Source organism: Primulina huaijiensis, chromosome 7 (assembly GCF_012295235.1).
Source record: "Primulina huaijiensis isolate GDHJ02 chromosome 7, ASM1229523v2, whole genome shotgun sequence".
Taxonomy (NCBI): domain Eukaryota; kingdom Viridiplantae; phylum Streptophyta; class Magnoliopsida; order Lamiales; family Gesneriaceae; genus Primulina; species Primulina huaijiensis.
The window spans coordinates 5560818-5585326 of NC_133312.1; the positions used below are offsets into that span (position 1 = coordinate 5560818).

At 33.0% G+C, this 24509-nt stretch overlaps 2 protein-coding genes across 2 annotated transcripts; one reads left to right on the forward strand and one right to left on the reverse strand.

Moving 5' to 3' along the window:
• Positions 1–8896: 8896 nt before the first annotated feature.
• LOC140981080 (uncharacterized) lies at positions 8897–12663 on the reverse strand. The gene is made up of 6 exons (XM_073447337.1): positions 12321–12663; positions 10176–11357; positions 10038–10088; positions 9867–9965; positions 9589–9753; positions 8897–9181 (listed from the first exon to the last, which is right to left on the reverse strand). The coding sequence occupies exons 2-6, from the start codon at positions 11328–11330 to the stop codon at positions 9032–9034; spliced, it is 1620 nt and encodes a 539-aa protein (XP_073303438.1). The 5' UTR covers positions 11331–11357; positions 12321–12663; the 3' UTR covers positions 8897–9031.
• A 9879-nt stretch (positions 12664–22542) lies between these two features.
• On the forward strand, positions 22543–23869 carry LOC140981777 (uncharacterized). Its single transcript, XM_073448241.1, has one exon. The coding sequence runs from the start codon at positions 22543–22545 to the stop codon at positions 23821–23823; it is 1281 nt and encodes a 426-aa protein (XP_073304342.1). The 3' UTR covers positions 23824–23869.
• The last annotated feature ends 640 nt before the right edge of the window (positions 23870–24509 follow it).

The following is a 24509-nucleotide window of genomic DNA, read 5'->3' on the forward strand; positions in this document are numbered from 1 at the left end:
AAAGATTCGTGAGATCGTCTCACGAGAGACCTACTCTTGAAAATTTAAGAATACACACTCTATTTTCAAATTGAAAATTAAGAATACATATTTCTTAATTATAAAAAGGAAATATCATTTTTTTTAAATTACCATATATATAGTTTTGATATGTTGATCATCAATAATGCTCAATTCTGTAATTATCGATGAGGTGACACTCATATATCGTATGTACAATTTGAATATACTTCATCACATCCAAAATATGATTGTTATCTCATTAATGAACACAAATTGAACACAATGAATAGGTAATATATCAAAACTATATATATTATGCATTTGTAATATCTTTTTGCATGATAAATATTTATATAAAACAAATATATGGAGATCGAGGAATGACCTGAATTTCAGGAAGATCGCCACCGAACAACTGTCACCCATTATTACTCACCACAAAAAAAAAAGGAGAAAAAAAAGAACCCAAAGTTTTGAATTAGGTTCATAACTTCACATGCAAGAAGCAGTAGCCTCCTAATTTTGATTATTCCCCCCTTTTTGTGTCACTATTTATTGATACAAATGGTTGGGTTGGCGAAGTTAGAAATGGGTCGATTTAGTACATATATATTTCGTTTTTAGCTTAGAACTTTTATTCGTATTCTATCAAGAGTAGATATCTTGTGAGACGGTCTCTCGAATCTTTATCTGTAAGACGGGTCAGCTCTACCGATATTCACAATAAAAAGTAATACTCTTAGCATAAAAAATAATACTTTTTCATTGATGACCCAAATAAAATATCTGTCTCATAAATTACGACCCGTGAGACCGTCTCAAACAAGTTGTTGCCTTCTATATCAAAATGTAGCTTGATTACTTGTTGATCAAGAAAGGTTTCATTATTAGGGGAGCTATTAATAAATTTTATGCTCTTTTATGTGCGCTAAATTTAGTGTCACCTTCAATTTACATGACAACTTAACTTTGGGGCGAATATGAATTATGCTCACTTTTTCAATTGCTCAATATTCACAAATTAACGAATGTGCTTCAATAATCATGATCACAAGTTTTTTTTAAAAAAAATTTATCGATATTATAATATAATAAAAAAAACTTAAAACATATTTTTTTTATGAGTGAGTTAAATGTTTAATTCAACTTGTACTAAAAATCATGCTTTTCTTGAATCATCCAATCCCTTCTCCGCCAGTGCTTGGATTGGATGCATTTCAGAAAAAGTTTGAAATTTTTTCACAAGAAAAATATAGTCCAAGAAATGCGTAGGTTTACCCTTTTCGGATCATCAACTTTAACATCACCTTTTGATAAAATTCACGTGAGAATTTATTAATCGCCACCATCATATCACAAACATGTGAATATATATGTGATTAATTACTTTATTGATTTATTTTTTTAAAAAAAATTGTAGAAAAAGTTGTCCGATTCAAAATTTGAAAAATAATAATAACGTTATTTGGATCTTTCTACAGAAATAATCTGCATCACTCTCCATTAAAATTTTTGCATATGATTTCCGATTTCAAATCCAATGTTTTTTTTTGCGGATAATCCGTATTTTACGTGTTGCTCGAACATTTTGTTTCCCATAATTATATATATATATATATATTTTTGAAAGCGAAGATGATTCCGTAATTGTATATTGATGCATGAAAAAATGGAAGAACATATGGGTTTCTCTAGTTGATTGCACCGTAAGAATTTCCCAACATTTCTCTTTTGGCAAATAATGGGAAATTAATTTCTACATAAAAAGAACATTTTCTAGTGAATTTGAGCCAATAACATTGAATATTTGATTATCCCTCGTGGGATTTGGCAAAAAAATTCATCTCAAGGTATCTTACATATGATCGAGTTTACATTATTACATGTATAAAACTAAAGATTCTTACACGAAATTGAAGACTAATTGACAATTATGTATGCATTCAATGGAATGTAAGCACGAATATATACCCACACAACATCAAGTTTGCGTGATTTATTTGACAAAGAAAAGAAACGAAAAAATGAATCGAATAAAGAAGAGTATAGGGCAAAAATGACATGTTAATGGTAACATGAAAACAACCCTTTATTCTAAATAAGAAATTTATGTAATAACTGAAAGGGGATCGGTTACGGTGACCGGAAACGCAACGGAAGCACAAAAATATTGATTTTAGCATAAAATTTTCGGCCACTAACATTCTTGTGTAGCAAATACAATAAACACAAAATGACATTCATAGTGTGTTAAGAAATGTACCTATCAATCACAAGGATTGATGTATGGCTCCAACTAAGGTGTAAACACCTTAGCTCTTGTATGGCAAGAACTTCTACAAGCTTCCAAAGAGCACTCCTTGCTCTAAAAAAAAGCCCACCACCAACTAGGTAGATCCCCTCATATTTTGCACTAGAAAAATATGAGGATTTTTCCTTGAGAAGTGGATGTTTTCTCCAACCATTGAAGTACACAAAAATGGAGAGAATGAATAGTATTTTCGGCCACTATTCATGCTAGGAGAGAAGGAGAGACATTTTTTTGGTTGTGGGAAAAGTTAAAGTAAAAAAGTTGCATGCCAAGCCTTGGTTATACAAAAAGTTGTCTCCCAACCTTTCACCTCCCATACATGCAAATATTATATGGTTTTTAACAAATTAAAACCTCATGGACTTAATTTAATTATCTCAAACATTTTTGAGACTAATTAAACATTACTTGAATTTACTCAAGTCCACTAGTTAAATAATTTATTTAAATTGAGCTCTACAAGACTCAATATGATTTAATCAATTTAACACTTGAATTAATTTAATTTAGTCCATAATAATGTTTATGAAAATCACAGTTTTCAAATACATTATTTATTTGGCCAAATTTTAATTTAAGAACACATTCATAAATTAAAATTACATTTCTCTCATAGAATTCATACTTCTATTTTTCCTTACGCCTATAAACTCATTTATAAGCCGTTCTACACATTGAACTATTTTACTTCTCAACGGGATCTAGAAAGCTAGTACTTGTGTGACCATCAATGGTTCATTGATACAACTAGCCGTGGGTTCACATCTCCATGTGATTCGGACTAAACATGTCCTTATATTAGCATACCCCAATTGCTCCATTCTTATTTATCAACTCCTTGATAATAAGAACGTCAGAACTCAAGTCTGATAGTACCCAGCCAATCATGTTAAACGCCTAGCAGCATCGCTTACATGATTCCCTAGGTATCAAATGATAGTGCCTGCAAGAACCATTCAATTCTGGTTAGCGTACAGTACGGTCCCTTCATCTCATATATCCCGACCGATTCGACAACCATTGGTTTATCGAGAGTTGTCAATGAATCGATACTATGTGTCATGTCGTAGTTGCATCGATGGTGTAATCTATGAAACCCCTTTCATAATTACCACCATACTCTGATCAGAGATTTCAAACTACATATACATGAAAAACACATAGGATATCCATACCCGTAGGTAAGCGGTGAATCCCCGACTACAATGCATCGACTCCTATATGTTTCGACAGAACACCCAACCTTGCCACCTGATGACCCCATGAGAGTCGGTAAACAAGTCAAAGTGTAATTCTAGCACATAGAGTCTCAATGTTGTCCCGGGTCATAAGGACTAATGGTGTACAACCATAAACTAGGACTTTTCCACTCGATAAGTGAGAACCACTTGGAAGGTCCTTTAATGGAGGGTTGTTCAGTGCACTCTACCAGGAGCACCTATCTGCATGCTCGGACATCATAATGTCCCTTACCAATGAAACATGGTACTCACATCGCAGATACTAGTCTCAAGCTCGAGCGGCCTATATCCTTCTTAGCGGCGGCTGAATCGACTACGAACCGTTTAGAATATACAGTATTCCAAATATGAGTTTCATGATACTCATCATATGAGCATCTCATATTCTTTCTACTATTTGTATATTCAAGGACTTTATCTATGCAACTAGCATGGGTATATAGATAAAGATGTGCCAAAACAATAATTTCAAATATTATTAAAATAAAGATTGCTTATACATAGAGTTTCATTGTGAACACTCGGCCAACACTTGGCTCGACGTGCACCTACTCTAACAATAACAATCATAGTAATAATGGAATTTTTCAAATATATATATATATATACATTTCATATTTTCTGATTGGAAATAAACTCACGAGGTATGTCCATATACTTGGGCAAAAAAGTTTCATGGATTAACAAAAAATTTAATACAGCGCCAAGAACTGATCTTACGCTGGACCCAACATTTTGAACAGAAGAACTGGCCAAATTCCCTTTTCTTAAACCAGATGTGGTATGTGTTGTATGTTAATGAGAGTGGAATGATTCAACTTCAGCACTCATTCAAGAAAAAGCATTTGGTTTGTAGCTGATAGGAGGCTTCTGCAATAATTAAGTTTAGTCTAAGTTGATCAAGAAGTCATATTCCTCTTAACATTTAGTGCCATCACACCTAAATCTTTCTTTTTTATACGCTGCCTTGATATAACTTTCAAACAGAAGATAGATGTAAACAAGGATAATGGATGTTTACCACATATGCATGCCTCTATTCGAGATTCTGTGATGGCATAGGTTTCTTCATATTTGTGTTAGTATGTGTCTAGCGAGTCAACTTGTGACTTGAACTTTATTGATTCTTATGTAAAAACAATATTTATTTTAATAATATTTTACGATTTTATTTAAGTAAGACATTTACTTTATTTGTATACTTATGCAAGCCGCATAGATAAAGTTCTTGAATATATAATAGGTATTATGAAGTCAGCTACCTAAAATAAGGATAAAGGTCGTTTGAACTTGAGACTAGCATATGTGATGTAAACTTCATCCTTAATTGGTATGGGCAGAGAGATGTCCATTCATACAGATGAGTGATCATTTGATGATGAACTGAATCATCTTCATCGGAATTTTCAAGTGGTTATCACATATCGAGTGAAATAGTGCGTAGTTATGGTTGTACATCATTAGTCCTTTGACCAGGGACAACGTGGAGGCTCTACGTACTAGGATGTACTGTAATTCATTTACCGACTCTATTGAGAGTCATAAGGTGGAGAAGTTGGGTGCAATTTCGAAATATGTTGGAGTCAATACATTGTAGTAAGAGATTCGCCGCTCGTCTATGGGTGTTGATACCTATGGGATCTGATGAGTTAATAGTGCAAGGAATATCTGACCAGAGTATGACATGTACATTTTGGAAAGTTGCTTCCTCAATTGTACATGTCATGTCACTGTTATTACTCAAATATATATCACATAATTATCAAATTCATTTGCAATTCTCGATATATCAATGGTTGTATATTTGATTGTAATATATGACTTTAAGAGACCGTATTGTAGGCTAATCATAACTTAATGTTCTTGAATGTACTATCACTGATAGCTAGGGAATCATGAGACGATGCTACTAGACGCTCTTATCATGATCCGATGAGTGCAATAAGACTTGAGTTCTAACGTTCTTTATCAAGGGGTTAATGAAAAGAATAATGCTAATTAGGGTATGTAAGTCCGAATAGAGACAAATATTGTTCTGACTCACATGAAGTTGTGAACTCACGGTTAGATGTATTCTTGAACCATTGAGGGTCACACAAGTATTGGATTTTGTGTTTCCTTTGTGACAATTAAATTCAAGGTGTTGAATTTGACGACTGTATTTTGATGGACATCAACGGATAGCTTATAAATGAGTTTATATGCTGATTCCATGTAATGAAAATTAGCTTAATTGCTAATTAAGTGAGGAAAGTGAAACAGTCTCTTTTAATGAAAGAGTTCATAAAACTAGTAGTTGCAAAAAATAGATTAGTGAAAATTTGTCTTTCGAAATTTTCATTTTTTATTATACGAATGAAATTTGTACTCTCGATACTTCAACTATGTCTGATCATCAATCAGGATTTTAATGAGTTCACAATTTTTTTTTAATAAATTTAGAATTTACTAATTAAATAATTTTATTATTAGTAGTTGTGACTACTAAGGACAAAATTTTTGTGAAACAATCTAGAATAGATNTCGGAAGATTTCGGTCACTCCTGATTTTTGAAAAAATAAATTGGTCACCTTTCTTCCACTCTGCGCCGTCGCCGCCGCTTTCTGGAATTTTGAAATTCTGGCGATCAACTCTCGACGCAAATTTAGTTTAGATCTCTTGTGCAATTTATACAAAGAACAAAATTCCTGATTAGGAAACTAGAGAAAGTTTGTAGGAATTTATTTACAAGAAAAGCTATTAACGCCTAAACACCGGGATAGGTGGAGCAAGCATTCTTAAATGCAAAGGTAAATCAAATTCTTACACCATATGAATGATTTAAATCATAATACGCTCAAGAACATTTTAAACGTCAAAAAAAAATTTTAAAACTTCCGTTACGTCTTCACCAACAATTTGTTGTATTGCACCGTGCCTAGCTCCTATTAATCATAGATTTAAGGGCTTTAGAATAGAGATATGAGGTTAAATGTAGTTGCTGGAATAGTCATCGAACATATATATGCTCGCGTGTCCTCAGAATCAAAGAAAAAAAAATGTATTCCACAAGCAAAACAGCACATACACTGAACTGTTATACTTTCAGTCAATTGGTGAAATAAATATAGGAAATTCAGAGTTCCTTTCAAATTGAAATGACTACACAATAACTATATTACAAGTTACGGAGTATATTGTCATGTAAGAGATGCATACTCTGTACACAAATATTATCGACGAGCCATCAGCTTGAGAATTCTGGAGGATTAAACCCTTTTAAGTGATAATATAGAGGACAAATGCTCCAAATATAATCTCAAATCCATTTTAACTCAAACAAGCTATTTTGTAGAAAATTTGATCCAGAAAATAATGTTATTGAAGGGTGGATTTCCTTTTTTCGCCATCTTCGAAATAAAAAACAACTTCTCGAATGATATCAGCCACAGAAAATAGTAGAATCATATCAAATCATGTTGGTCTCGGGTGCGACATCTTTAGAGAATTCAATCTACTGAATCTGATACATTAAATGATAAAGTAATAAGGCAACATATATAATTGATGCAAAACCACATTTGTTATTTACTATGAATGACGTGAACTAAAACAAGGAAACTCGGTGTTGATGTACACTTCACAGTATAATTTTCTGTTGCATGGTTTTGGCTAACAAAATATTAATCATAAATTCACACCTTCTCGCAATATCCCCTCTTTTCACAAGACTTACGTTACATCCAACAAAAGAAATACAAAAGTCCAAAAGAAGCCGTACATGCAAACTTAAAAGGGGTGGAAGAATTAAAAAAAGAGCATGTCTATTGTGAGAAGGTATCACGAATCTTTATCTGTGAGACGGGTCAACCCTACCGATATTCACAATAAAAAGTAATACTCTTAGCATAAAAGTAATATTTTTTCATGGATAACTCAAATAAGATATCTGTCTCACAAAATACGATCCGTGAGACTATCTCACACAAATTTTTGACTTAAGAAAAAGTGAATATGCTGACAAACTTTGTTTTCAAAGCATCGTGAATATATAGAACTATATTGGTAATAGATAATAAGAAAAAAAAATTGAATGTATAGTAAATATTTATATCCGTGATCTTCCAATTTTTATTTTATATCAAAAATTTCATTTTTCAAATTTAATATAAAAATAAAAATATCAACGTAAATTTAATTGTAAAAATAATTAAATTTAACATATATTTCTTAATTTAAAATAGTTTAAAATTCTTATATTAATTTTTAAGCCAAGTTAAATTATATTTAAAAAAAAATTTGATAGAATATAAATGTCAATCAACGAAATTCATAATTAATATCGGAACTTTTTTTTCCCAATCTTTTTCCTATGTTGATTGACTTTATTCAATAAAAAATTACTAAAAACGAAACTATAAAACTAAAAAATTCGTCTAAAATCTCAAGTTTGGAAAGGATTTTTTCTTCCAACAATAAAAATTTAAAGTCACAAATTTACTATTTTCCTGTAATTTTTCAAATGTGTATGGTATCAAATCAACCATTAAAAGTAGTTAGACTTGTCAAATTGGGTTGAACTTGTCGAGTTGGTATGCCCCACCATAAAAATGGGACGAGCCGGGTTGAGAAAATATCAATTCATTTGAAGACGGGCCAAACGAATTGAGTCCACTTGAGTTGTAGGTCAGGATGGGATGGGTTAACCTGTCAGAATATGATTTAATTTTTATTTTTTTAATAAAATTGTATTTTAAAGTTTTTTTAAAGTTGTATTTGACTTAATTGAATAAATTTTAATGAAATTTATTTTATAATATTTATTTGGTTTTCTCTTTTTTGTTTAACTAATTAATTTCATACATTCTTAATTTCTTATTATCGTAATGCATCTAAACATTAGTTGAACTATTTGATTAAGGATTATTTTTCATTTTCTTAGCATTTTTTTATTAAAAAAATTCCATAGCATTTTTTCCGGTTTTTATTTTAAAATTAGGTTGGCCGGCTCACATAACGGGCGACCCAAGGTGAGTTGAGCTGGGTTGGCCATTTATTGACCCGCGCAACCACAACTTTTTATCATAATATTTTATCAGAGGCTTACATAATTTAATTTGATGAAAAAACGAATTCACAAATTAATCATATCACACTTTCACATATTGGAAGTTAAAATCTGGGCATATTTTCAAATTTTATATCAACCAAGCTTGTCTCAATGAGGCTCAAGTCACTAAATATTATCAGAAAAAGATTTGCCGGTAACTTATTTTACCAAATAAAGAAATTTGTTTGCCTCAACACATGAGCAAGAGATTCGACAACCATAATATATTTAAATCCAGAAGAAGAACTTCATCAAATTCTGAGAAAGGTTCTGTACCATCCATCAATTTGCGTTGTGCATAAAAAGGCAGCCAGCGACCATATAATACAACCAAATGCCTAGATATCTATCACTAAAATCCAAGAAAAGAGGGGAGGGACTTTTCACTAAGAAGACGACGATTCCGATGGGGCCGCAGCAACCTTGCAAATGGGGCACCAATTCTTAAGCCGCAACCACTGGTTAATGCATGTAATATGATACCCGTGCTCACATTCCACCAATGCACCAATCTCATCCCCGAGAGCAAAATCCTCCTGAAAATTATGGTGGTTGTGTTAAGAGTGTCATCTTCACTCTGTTTCTACAACTTTAAAATTCGAAGAGTAGATGCATGCTCTCCCGGAGCTCTTACAATCAATTGAATCAGAGAATAGTGATCGTATTGTAACACATGGTCATACCAAGAGATTAAGATGGTTTAATCATCTAGTGATATAAATTTTCAAGTACAAGTAACTCACCTTTCTTTTACATATATTTTTAATCTCTACCAACTAAGCATGGAGCAGGTTAATATCCTCCAAGATTTAGGTTTCAAACAAGATATTCAAGAAGTGTTCCAAGTTAAATTGTCTATTCTTTAACTTCATAATGTTTCCTCGGAGCTGTGGTGAGGAAAGTACAATGATCACCGTGAAATAACTAACAAAAAATTGATCACCTGACAAATACTGCATTTGATGTTGTCTCCATCTTCATCCATTCCGGAAGCTTGTAATTCTGATGAGGTAACCTGATATATGCTCCTCCTGAGGCATTTTGTCAGTGCCTCTTCAGGAACTGCTGTGCTCACTGAGCCCATCCTATCTTCTAGAGCTAACAGTTCCTGTCAGATGTCATGCATATTGAACTCCATTAAAACTGATGCAAAAATTCATTGCAAGATATAAGATCATGACTCAACAAGGCATGGTAGAAGTGCATTAAGGCAAAACCAACCTCATATGACATATTATCGATATCCAGTCTCATATCTCTGTGTTGGTCATGGATGTTCAAACTACCCAGGAACAAACTGGAATCCAGGGCAAGGATTTGCTGTAAAAGAGAGGCATGCTCATTAATAAATATTTCAATTTGATGTTATGGAGAGAAAGGGAGATAAGAAACCTCATGTGTCAGCTCCTCGTCTCGTTCAATCCTCTCAAGAGCTAATAATAACTGCACCATGATTTTATAATGTTTAAAATGATTATAGTTCAGGAAAACAAAATGCTTAGAAAATTTGATGAACTATAAGAACTATACCTCAGTGATTCCATCAATGTTATATCGCTGCAATGCATCATGACTCATGAATTGAGTAAAACCGAGTTCACCCGAAGTGAGAGGCATTAAAGTGGATTGGTAATCATCATTGCTGCTGGAAAGACTATAGGAGCTTGAACCACTAGAAAAGCCGTTTGCTGAAAAGTGCTGTGAAGAACTTGAGCCACCATTATTGATAGGTGTTCCAGATTGAGAAAACTGAAGGCTACCTGAAACAGGTTTCCTAGCAGAGGAACTGTTCCTCATATTTGGTCTGGTAGAAAGCCTTGTCCTGTTGTTTATATTCACTGCCCTCTGAGTCCTGAAGGAAGTGACACCTTTGTTAACCTCTCCAGAAGCTCGACTACTATTTCTTGAATCACGGATGGAGATACTACAATTTGAAGGGGATATATTCCCATCAATGGATGATGCAGCAGTTGTTTTTCTACGAGACAATAAGCCTTCCCTTTCTAGGATTTTCTTATCCATCAGATTCTTTCTGACTGGCTTTGAAAATGATGATGAACTTGATGGCATGACATCGGGTATGGAATTGCATTTCAGACTCTTGAGTCCATACCTGCTCCCACAACCATCCTTAGATGGGCCTTGGTTTGGGCTTTTAGAAACGGATGGAATAGAGGAAGCTGGCAAAGCAATTGGCTTGTGCAAACCTGATCTGATCTGAGATATTTTTTGAGGTCTAATGCTCGATGATGCACTAGAACTTCCAGTTTCGATCACAGTGAGTTTTCCAGTTTGACTCGTAATGGGTAAAGGCGTTGGCTCTAGAGCTTTTGAACCACCAGAAAGACCACCACCTGATGGATAAGATTCCAACTTTGAAGACACCTTTCTCGTTGAATCAGAATTCAACTCTTTTGCACTGGTTATCACATAATTGCCCCTGGAGGAATCTCCATATGTTTTGTTCCTATTCAAAGAACGTAAAGAAGGCTTAGGACATTTGGATATATCTGAGGTTCCAAGTTTTGTATTCTGACTATACTTAATTCTGCCACTGCATCCTATTCGGTAACAAAATTGAATATTTTGATCCCTTTCAGCAGCTGCATCTTTTAAACCGACATTATATCCTTTCTTGGATTTCGTAAGCCCACCTGCACTTCTTTTACCAGAGCATGCATCCATGGCTATTTGTTGTACTGAGATTCTATCCTGTTCCAGCAAAAGATTCGCAACCTTCATATAAAAAAATCTACAGCCCACCTTAGACATTAAGAGTGTATCCCAACATGATTAATATTTACAAACATACTCTACAGAAATATACCATATACACAAGATGGGACAAAATGGAAAGAATATACGGAAAAACGAGACAGAAGAGGTCTTATTGTCGAAGTTGTATTGCCTATGGAGTTGTCAAATTTTAGAACTCCATGAGAGGCGGATTTCGTTCTTCTTTCTTTCAAGTAAGTAAATTATCTGATTTGATTGCTTCATACTTTTCAATTCCTCGAGAAATACTTAATCAGAATCGCGCCGTCACAAATTTCAAGCAAATATGACTTTGCACTCTCTTCAATAACAGGCAAACGATACAAGCTGGAAAAGAGAACAAAAGGTGTGTTTTTCTACAAGAAAATCATCAAACTAAACACAGGAAATCGATGTAAAAACAGTCCCCTATGATCGAACAAAAGCAAAACAAATTTTAATTTTAAAAACATTAAAAATTAAATCCCTCGGCAAGGCTGAGGGAAGAAGTCAAATTCCCAATTGAAATAAGAGGCCGCCCAGTCAATATTGTAAGACTCTATCAACCTTGGCTCAATAACAACCAATGAAATTTTTTTAAAAAAAAAAAAAGCACTGCACCAATTGTTAAAACAAAAACCATGTCGGAAAATCAAGCATGGACTCAAAATTTAAACCACCCAAAAAAACTCAAGAAACCTTTTAAAAAATATGGATTCCCCAATCGAATTCAAAACTCTGAAAGACACTGACCATCTAACAAGAATCAATCAAGAAAACAAACAAGAACTGATCGCAGCACAACCAAATAGATAATCCAACAAAACCAATCAACAATCAGACCGATGGCAATCAAGAAACCAATAAAATTCAAACATATCGATCAAAATGCCACCAAACTATATCTTTTCCTCCCTTTACCTTTCTTCCTCCTTTTCCACAGTTCTCCCTTTTCTCACACCACCAGAAAAGAGAAGGTTCCAACTACTACACGATCAGGAGAGGGTGGGTCTTGGCCTATATTCACATATACATACAGAAATAGGCTCTCAAAGGAAGAGGTCTATCTATGGTCAGATATACGTAAATTTATGTATTTGTATCCATATATATATATCTATTTATCTTTTATACGTATTTGCACGTATGTATGTATGTATGTATAGTGTTAACGATCCGAGGGTAACGGGAGACCGAGTTTTATGCAATTTGGGAAGCCATTAAACATAAACAAATCCTCAACAAATCACCGCTGAAATGCCGTCCACCCTTTTATGTCTCGCGAACAGATTGCAGCCGTTGGATATGGATACGCACATATGGAAGGTCAACGATTAAGGGCGAGTCCACTGCCCCTCCCATTATTGTCTTCCCACTCGTGCAAATGTGTCTACGAGTCGCGTGGCGTCAAGCAATTATACTCTAATCAAACTTGTTTTTACTTAATTTTTAGGAAATAGTTAACACAAAAAATGTGTCAACGACCCGTAAGATCGTCGTATACAAATTTTTGTCTAAATTTTAAAGTATAGATAAAGATAAAGAGATATTTAATTGATTTTAAATTTTTTTTTAAAAAAAAATAGATGAGATAAGGTAGTTATAATTAAATTACAAATTTATTAAGATTGATTTTATCTTAAAATAATGATATAAGAGATGAGATTTATTTTTCGGAGTTCCAAAATTAGTTATTCTAAGATCTTCAATCTTATTCGTTATATAGCAAAAAAGAAACAATTATGTATGTATATAATTGTAATTTAAACAATTTGTTTCGAATTTAAATGATTAGAAGTTTACCAATGAAGACATGTAAATTAGTGGAGATAAAATAAGGTTTTTTAGGCCCACAAATTTACATAAAACCTAAAAGCCAACCATAAATAGATAGACACCAAATATACAATTTATTAATATTCATCAAAACCCACTGCCAACCTCGGAGTTGCAACACTTGGCCTCCTCCAAACCAATAAAACATGCACCCCTTTTTCTTTGTTTTAATTCTAACATTTTGAAATTATAAATTTTTTTATTTAAAAAAAACGAATATCAATATTATAATAAGGATAGAATAATGTAGAGGAAATTTATTGGCACTGAAAATGACATTTTATAAGCACTTTTAACTTGTAAAAAATAAAATAAATATTAAGTAATATATTTCATAAAACCTATAAAATACATTGACTTCCCTATAGATGGTCGGTAAGGTATATCATACCGAATTTCGGATACCGTACTGAAAATATTGGTATGAGAAAAATGATACCGTTACCGTATCGACTTCCCGGTACGGTATCGGTAAAATAACGTCATACCAAAAGTATATATAAAAAAATTCATTATCTTGTAATTCCAAGACCAGTGATTACCAATGCTAAACAAATCTCTCAAGATAATCAAAGAGACAAGTAAAGATATATACAAAACAAATCCATCAAGACAATAAACACCAACCAGAACATGTGTTTGGAGATTTAAGACATCAATGAACACCAATAAACTTCAACCACAATATGTACGACTTCTTCATCCGTTATCTTTGCAACAATATCTGAGGTCCTGTGATTTCTGAAGCCTGTCAGTTTTTTAATAAGTCGAAGCTCATCATCTGGTCTTCTAGCTAGCTGTAAAGTTAGGCTACAGAGATAAGACTTCTCAACAGTTTAAATTTTCAACTATGAGTCGAGTTGTTTCACTGAACTTTAATTTAGACTATTCCAACATGATGAGTCCAAACAAAAATTAAATTCTTTATTTTGGTACGGTATCTATATATATTGTTTTATTAAAAAAAATACCTTATATTTTTAAAAATTTCAAATTTATTATTTAAAAATATTATATATTTTTAATTTATATATATTATTTCGGTATATACCGAAAAATTCAAATTACATACCGTTACCATATCGAATATCTCGGTATCGATATCATACCGTATCGAAAATTTCGGTATATCAAAAATTTCGATAAATTCGATATTTTTTGATACGGTAACTTCGATATACCGAAAATTCAATATTTCGCCACCCCTAGACTTCCCCTTCCATTGTGCATCCACCAATCCACGAATCGAATTCTTTTTATGGAGCCTCTAGAAGATGTAATATATTTTAGCTCACCTTGTATACATGTTGCATGTATGTCAGTCAATTTTTTTTATATAAATAAGTTTATTAAAAAATTAAATTCAATTTGAAAAATTAAACTTTAAGATTTTTAGTGAATTGTTTAGTTTTTTTTAAAAACATAAATACACTTTTTCATGCCAAAAAAATAATTAATATGGGACTAAAAAAGAGAAAGAGGTTTATTTTGAAGATTATAAAAATTAAACTAAGACACTATTTTGTCTATTTTATGACTCAAATATTATATATTATTATACATTATTGATATATTAGTGTTTCGCAAATGAATTGTATGCTTGTACAAATTTTTTTGTAATTAATTTGATTTATAGTAAATTGAGATAATATTATAATTATTATAAAAATCAATAAGAGACACCAATACAATTTGGAAAAGACCATCTAAAAAACAAGTAGAAAAACCAAATGAGACTCCAAAATTGATGACACACCGTATTTGTCGGTCTAACCCCTTTAGCTTAAGAAAATATATATACTAATCATATATTGTACGTGTTAAATGCTTGTACAATATTTTTTTGTAATAATTTTTTTATATTAAAACAAAGTCAATATTATAATTATAAAAATTAATGAGTGAACATAACAATCAAAAATTTAAGTTGAAAAGCCACGCGAAACACCAAAATTGATGTCGGTCTAATCCTCTCGTTTAATGTAACATATCCATTTTTTACACGTATTACGTGCTTATACAGTTAAAATATTGAATCTAAATATGATAGCTTTTATTATAATTTTCAAATTAATGATTTTTTTCATTCTTTTTGTTTGTTAAGAGTGATACAATATTTAAAATTTTGAAGATTTTTGTGAAAAAGTAAAAATTTACGGTAAAAAGTAAAAATCTCAAACTCTCAAAATTATCACAATACACACTTTATAATATTTTTCTCTCAACTCAGTTGTCTCAAATCTTTACAAATGGAGACCTATTTATAGGATTTCTTTGGAAAACAATTCAAAAATAATTTCATCATTACATACATCATCACACACTAATTTTCAATATTCAACACCTAATTTTCAACATTCAACATTATAATTTTCAAGACAAATATTTCACATTTTCAACACTCCTCTTTGTGATGACGATCATAATACAATAATTGTCTTCATTACGTGTTTTTATAATGCCTTGTTAAAAACCTTACTAGGAAAAACCCATTGAGATAAAAACCATAGTAAGGGAAAAAGAGTGCAGTCACTTAAACTCCCCCTCATTATGACATGAACAATTCTTCACAAATTTCGTAGATTGCGCATCTCAATATTATATATGTGCTTTCTGAATATTGTCGTATGAAGTGCCTTTGTGAAAAGATCTGATGAATTTTTACTTGATTGAAAGTGACGAACATCAATATATTTATTCATCTCAAGCTCCTTGGTGAATGCGAAGAACTTAGAAGGAATATGTTTAGTTCTGTCGCTTTTTATGTATCTTTCTTTCATTTGAGCAACACATGCAGCATTATCTTCACATAGTATCACAGGCTTCTCGTCGAATGATAATCCGCATGAGATTTGGATATGTTGGGTCATTGATTTTAATCACACATATTCACGGCTTGCTTCATGTAGTGCAATAATCTCGGCATGATTTGAAGAAGTTACGAGCGTTTGTTTCTGTGAACGCCAAGAAATTGCAGTGCTTCCACGAGTAAATACATATCCAATTTGGGAACGTGCCTTGTGTGGATCAGATAAGTATCTAGCATCGGCATAACCAAATATACTTGGATTAGCATCTTTTGAATACAAAAGTCCCAAGTCTGTCGTTTCTCGTAGATAACGGAATATATGTTTAATTCCGTTCCAGTGTCTCTTTGTTGGATATGTACTAAATATTGCCAATAAATTTACGGCAAAAGATATATCAGACCTTGTACAATTTGTAAGATATATAAGGGCACCGATAGCACTTAAATATGGTACTTCTGGACCAAGAATATCTTCATCATCTTCACATGGACGGAATGGATCCTTTTCTATGTTTAATGATCTAACAACCATTGGAGTACTTAAAGGATTTGATTTATCCATATTAAAACGTTTAAGGATCTTTTCTGTATAATTTGTTCGGTGAACAAATATTCCACAATCTTTTTGTTCAATTTGTAAACCCAGACAATACTTTGTTTTTCCAAAATCCTTCATTTCAAATTCTTCCTTCAAGTATGACACAACTTCTTGAATTTCTTTATTTGTTCTAATGATATTTAAATCATCAACATATACAGCAATAATTATGCATCCGTATGTTGTTTTCTTAATGAAAACACAAGGGCATATTGCATTATTCACATATCCCTTTTTCATCAAGTGATCACTTAGCCGATTATGCCACATTCGGCCGGATTGCTTTAACCTATATAATGATCTTTGTAATTTCACAGAATAACATTCTCTGGGTTTTGAACTTTGTGCTTCAGACATCTTAAATCCTTCAAAGATTTCATATATATATTAATATCAAGTGATCCATATAAATAAGCTGTAACAACATTCATAAGACGCATTTCTAAATTTTCAGATACCGCCAAGCTAATCAAATACCGAAACGTAATTGCATCCATCACGGGAGAATACGTTTCTTCATAATCAATTCCAGGCCTTTCAGAAAAACCTTGTGCAACAAGTCGAGCTTTATATCTTACTATTTCATTTTTCTCATTTCGCTTTCGAATAAAAACTCATTTGCATCAAACAGGTTTTACGCCTTCAGGTGTAAGAACTATAGGTCCAAAAACATTACGTTTATTTAGCGAATCCAATTCAACCTGGATGACATCTTTCCATTTTATCCAATCATGTCGATTTTTACATTCACCAAAAAATTTTGGTTCATGATCTTCATTATCATTTATGATGTCTATTGCCACATTATAAGAAAATATATCATCAATTTCTTCTATATCTTTTTGATTTCATATTTTTCCAGTATTAATATAATTGATAGAGATTTCACGATTCTCGTCAGTTTGTGGTTCTGACAGAACATTTTCATCATCATGTGTTTCTTCAGGAACATCATTCTTTATTTTGTGATCATCATGTGTTTCTTCAAGAACATCATTCTTTATTTTGTGATCATCGTGTTTCTCTATGAATTTTTTTTTCGAGGATTTTTATCCTTGGAACCGACTGGCCTTCCACACTTCAGGCGTTTAATGACATCATGAGTATCTTCAATTTGTTTCTTCGGAATTTCAATTCCAGCAGGGGCATTTGCAGCATGTATATATGATTTAGTTACCCTTTTTGTGTCTGCAAATGCATCTGGTATTTGATTTGCTATTCTTTTTTTGTGCACAATTTGTTGTACATCTTTTTCACATTGTTTTGTTCTTGGATCCAGATGTAACAATGATGATACATACCATGTAATTTCTTTTTCGGTATGTTTTTGTTCTCCCCCTAACATTGGGAAGATTTCCTCATTAAAATGACAATCAGCAAAACATGCTGTGAACACGTCGCCTGTCTGAGGTTCAAGATATCGAATGATTGATGGACTATCATAACTGATATAAATTTCAATCTTTCTTTGAGGTCCCATTTTCTTTCGTTGGGGTGGTGCAATAGGCACATACACCATACATCCAAAAATTCTCAGATGAGAAATGTCTTGTTCTTTACCAAATGCAAGCTGCAATGGGGAGTATTTATGATATACACTTGGTCTGATGCGAATTAATGCAGCAACATGTAATATTGCATGTCCCCATATAGAAATAGAGAGCTTTGTTTTCATAATCATTGGTATAGCAATCATTTGCAGGCGTTTAATCAATGATTCAGCTAATACATTATGTGTATGTACATGAGCAACAGGATGCTCAAAAATGATTCCCATAGACATACAATAATCATTGAAAGTCTGGGAAGTAAATTCAACAGCATTATCAAGTCTAATTTTCTTGATTGTATAATCGAGAAATTGATTCTTCAATTTTATTATTTGAGCAAGTAATCTTGCAAATACAACATTTCGAGTTGACAATAAACATACATGTGACCATCTGCTGGAGGCATCAATCAATACCATAAAGTATCTGAATGGTTCACATGGTGGATGGATTGGTCCACAAATATCACATTGAATACGTTCAAGAAACATTGGTGATTCAGTTTGGATTTTGGCTGGTGATGGTCTTATAATAAGTTTTCCAAGAGAACATTCTTTACATTGAAACTTATTATTCTGAAAGATATTCTGGTCTTTCAAAGGATGACCATGTGTATTTTCTATAATTCTTCGCATCATTGTTGAACTAGGATGTCCTAATCGATCATGCCAATTAGTTAATATTGAGGAATTATCAACTACCATGTTTGATTCAATGAGACTTATATGTGTATAATGCAATCCAGTAGGGAGCATTGGTAGTTTTTCAATCACATATTTCTTTCCTGATTTATATATGATAAGACACATATATTTCTCATTCCCTTCATTTATTGTTTGAGTATCATACCCATGGGAATATATATCGTTAAAACTCAACAAATTTCTTTTCGATTGTGGTGAATACAAAGCATAATTGATCAAAAATTTTGTACCAATATGTAACAAAAATTGTGCTTTACCACAACCTTTAATCAAGTCTACATGACCTGATATTGTATTCACCATTGTTTTTGTTGGTTTTAATTCCAATAAAATATCTTTTATCTCGGAGAATAGTGTGCGTTGTACCACTATCAGGTATGCAAACTTTCATGAGATTAGTTCCTTTTTTAGCTTTATTCATGGCATTTTTCATATTTGAACTTAAAAAATATGCAATGAAAAAAAATTACTGACAATACATATGTAAATATAACACATATCATAATTGAATAATAAAACATTATCATATGAATACAAGAAAAATAAATTATTGTACATTTATATTCCACCAGTATATTGTTCATTTTCAGAGAAATCATTAAGAAAATCTACAGCATCAATATTTTTCATTTCTATCCCACCAACATATTGATCATTTCCAGAGAAATCATTCAGAAAATCAGCAGCATCAAAATGAGTTGAATTACTCAAACGGTAACTGCGTTCAGTGAAGTTGGTCTCTTTTTTTTCCCCTTTATCGATTCTTTATAGAGCTTGTAAAGGTGCTCGGGGCCTCGACAAATACGAGACCAATGTCCTGGAGTGCCGCATCTGAAACAAGAACTTTTCAAATCTTTTCGAATGATTTTCATTAACACTCATGTTCTCTTGATGCCTTTTCAGTGGGTGGTTCGTGACGCCCTTTTGAGATGAGTTATAAAAATATCTATCTCGATTGTTTTCAAAACCACGGCCTCGACCACGACCACGACCACGACCACGACCAATTCCACGTCCACGTCCACGACCTCGACCAAAACCTTGTCTTTGAATTTGATTTTGGTTTTCAGGTTTAAATTCATTTTTACTTACAGCATTTACTTCTGGAAATGCTGTTGATCCAGTGGGTCGGGACTGATGATTTCTCATTAATAGCTCGTTGTTCTTTTCCGTCACAAGAAGACAGGCGATAAGTTCAGAATATCTCGCAAATCCACGCACTCTATATTGTTGCTATAGAGTTATATTTGATGCGTGAAATGTGGAAAATATTTTTTCAAGCATTTCCGATTCCGTAACCTCATGTCCACAAAATTTTAATTGTGAGATTATTCGATACATCGCCGAATTGTAATCACTTACTTTCTTAAAATCTTGGAATCTCAACATATTCCATTCATCACAGGCGGTCGGAAGTATAACTTCCCTTATATGTTCAAATCTTTCTTTTAATCCTTTCCACAGAGCCATGTGATCTTTTTCGATGAGATATTCTCATTTCAAACCTTCATCAAGATGTCGACGCAAAAATATTATAGCTTTTTCTTTTTCTTGTGATGAAGATATATCATTTTCTTTAATAGTCTAGCTTAGACTCAATGACTCAAGATGCATTTCTACATCTAGAGTCCATGACATATAATTTTTCCCCGTAATGTCGAGTGCAACAAATTCGAGCTCTGCCAAGTTTGACATGGTGGTAGTAAAAAAATTATGATGCATTTTATTAGTTAATGAATATTGCAATACAAAGTAATGGATAAACAACAAATACAAGCATTCATAAAAATAAAGAAAACACACGAGGATGATATTCTCCGATAAATACAAGATTCGTGAGTATTATAACCAAAATAATTAAAAATAATCTTGAGAAAGCCATCTTCTTTTTTCTTCAAAAATTTGATAAAGAATAATTTTTAGAGAAGAAGAGAAAGTTGGAGTGATTGAATGTGTTTGTGATATCATATTTATAGGACAAAAACTAGCCGTTTTGTTACCGTTTATGACCGTTGGTGTACAAAAAAATAAATGTATGTATTTGTATAATTTTATGGTAATAATATGGTGTATATAATATTAGTCATGTTTAAATAATTATGTATATCATATCATATTATTATAATGATGTGAAATATTTTGTTTAAAAATCTTATAGGCTTTTATACTTGTCGTATCCCTTACCGGGAGTGTGGGATGTCGTCTTAACATCCTCCCAGGATTTATAACAAGTTTTTTTAAAAATTTTATTTTTATTATTTCTGATCTTTATTATATAATAACATTATATTATATATTAAATATATACATAATAAATAAATAAACAATAAAATAAATATTATTACTTTTGTTACCTTTTTCTTCTGTTTTGGAGCTTGGAAAAATATGGAGAACTTTTAGAGCTTCGTGCTGATAGCGTGTTGTGAAAAAGTAAAAATTTACGGTAAAAAGTAAAAATCTCAAACTCTCAAAATTATCACACTACACCCTTTATAATATTTTTCTCTCAACTCAATTGTCTCAAATCTTTGCAAATGGAGACCTATTTATAGGATTTCTTTGGAAAACAATCCAAAAATAATTTCATAATTACATACATCATCACACACTAATTTTCAATATTCAACACCTAATTTTCAACATTCGACAGTATAATTTTCAACACAAATATTTCACATTTTCAAAAAAATACAGATATACATATTAATTTATTTATTGTCACCATCTTAATTTTTTGGTCATATGATATCCACAGCTATTTTTCTTCGAGAATGGATAATAATAATAAGTTAAAAAAATATAAAGGATTGGGTTTTTTTTTTTTTTTTTTTTTGAATGGATATTATTTTATTATGTAACTTTGAATGGATATTATTTTATGTACATATATATAGTAATTTGTTAAAAAAGGGAAGGAAAAAAAAGTCTACGTGCTCACCTTGCCTGTTGGAATCTTAGGCTGTGCATGATTTACGCATTCATTCTACCCAACAAACCCAACATCCAAAAGCCTCTCTTCGCCAACCATTCATCTCTTGTAATTTCTTCATATATCAATCTTTAATATCACAATAACTATCCATGTTCTTGCTCTTCGACATTCAATGGGGAAGGCATTCATCATTTTGCATTATATAAGGTACGACATTTATTTGTTGCTTGTTTTTGTCTGCAGGTATTTAAATGTGAATTAATACGAATTTGTTGGTGATATCAATGACTTTACATGCATTGGGAGTTATGAAGAGCCCCAAATTATAATTTTGTTGGAGCTCGAGTTATACAGAATTGACCATCGTGATAGGTGTATGTGCGGAGTGGGTCTCATATGAGACCGTCTCACGGATCTTAATCTGTGAGACTGGTCAACCCTACCCATATTCACAACAAAAAGTAATACTCTTAGCATAAAAAGTAATACTTTTTCATGGATGACTCAAATAAGAGATCCGTCTCACAAATACGACCCGTGAGACCGTCTCACATAACTTTTTGCCGTATGTGCATGTATGTTAAATTTGAAGATTTTCTTTGTTAAACGGGGCACCATTTTTCTGTTGGCGAGCAGTGGGTTTATATTCACAAGCATATATATATATATATATATGTTCCCCAATGCAGGTAGAATATAAAGTGTTAGTTATAGATGGCAACAAGAACAAAAGACAGTGCACCTGCGAGGGAGAAGAGGGGAACATCCCCTTCAAATTCTCCTCAAACTGGAACCGCACCGCAAGGCAGGAGCCGCCCCAGCCCTTCCAAGACAATCTCTCCTGGAAAAAACCGAGATCCAACTACATCAGAAAAGCAAATTCCAAGCTATCTCAGGCCCACCCTAAGTTCTGGTAACGAGATCAGGCCCACCCTATGTTCTGGTAACGAGATTTCGAAGCAACAAGGAAAGAAACCGGTTGCCAGTGAAACTGCCCACAAGCCCAGTCTTTCAAGAAGAAGATCATTTGACAGGCCCCCATCGGCTTCTAGCACACAAAAAACACGGATTTCACCAAGTCCTACTCTTCGATCTTCCTCGTTTTCCAGCAAAACTAGTACGGCACAAAAGACAAAGAATGCTGGAAAACAGAGTTCCATGTATGTCAGGACAGTAAGTAATGTGAAGAAGAGTGGAACTTACGTTAAAAAGCAGGACGTCGGAAGTGGTACTGCCATAGTGAAGGAGCAAGTCACTAGCCCTTCTGAGAAAATGGAGGCTTCCAATGCTTATGTCGTCCCGCAACCTGAGACAAAACAAGAAGATGAAGAATCTGCCGTTGCTAGAGCTGAAGAAGAGGCACCTCAAGTCGAGAGCAACAATGAGATGGAAACTGAAATTTTGGAACTGGAACACTCGGAGAAGACTAAAGAGGAGAAAGGTGAGGAGGTCAAGGTTGAGACTGAAGAGGCGTATACCGTTTCTGAACAAGATGATGCCTCTTTCGGTATCAAGACAGAAGAGCCAGAATGCGAGTCACATATTGAAGAAACCGGCAGCAAACATCAGGAATTAGAAGAACACACTTCGAAAGAAAGTGATAACAATCAAACTGAAGAAAGTGTTTCAGATATTCCCGCCGTTGAAGTTGAAGAAAAGGATGAAGAACATGGACAAAAGAATGGAGAACATATGGATATTCCCCAGGAAGCAATCGACCTATGCACCAAGGAAGCAGCAGCCAGTGGAAATGAAGCAACCGAGTCTAAAGAAACGGAAGTGCAGGAAATCGCAGGGGGAAAAAAGCAGGAGACAGAAAGTGTGGCAGTTAAAAAACAAGTACCGCAAGGAAAGAAGGATTCTGCAGTTTCAAATGATGTGATCGAGGAAACTGCAAGTAAGCTTCGGGAGCAGAGGAAAAACAAGGTGAAAGCGCTTGCAGGGGCATTTGAAACTGTCATATCCTTTCAGGAGCCTAAGTCAAGCAACACATAGATAAAGTTCGGAAATTAAAAATATATACATTATACCTACTGGTACTGACAGAGGAATGGTTGGCAGAATGCTTTTACTTGAATTTGTTTTCACAGTTTAACTTCTTGTCTTAAATACTGCAGAGAATGATATGACAATCAATACGTACTTTCCTCATTTTGCTTTCTTGTTTTTTATTTTTCAGTTCTCTGTACAAAGGCGCTAGCATACTATGTGCAATAGCAAGACACTCACTGATTATAGTTACTGAAAAATTTACATTTCCAATTGATGTTTCCTTAAGCTGTCACCCGGAATCTCAGTTGAGTCCTTGACATTTAACATCTATCAAGCACGTTTCAAGGGATTGCATGTTGCCACTGTGTTTACTGCATGGAATTTCTGCACATCATCTAAAATTGAGGACCACTGTACAAGTTTCCCGTCAACTTCTATTAATATTTCATACAAAAATAATAATGGTCTCTTCTATTTTCTAACAGAATGCCTTCACAGAAATGAGACGACAAAACAAGATTAGCCATATTTTGAGCTTTGCAACAAGGAAAACAAGAAGCAAGTTCTTTTTCTCTTCAAAATTGAAAAGAAAAGACTTCAGAAATCATACTTACAAATAAATACTGCAGCTACCAAGTTGCATCATCAGAAATTTGCACTGAAGTCTTCCAAAAAAAAACCTGATATAT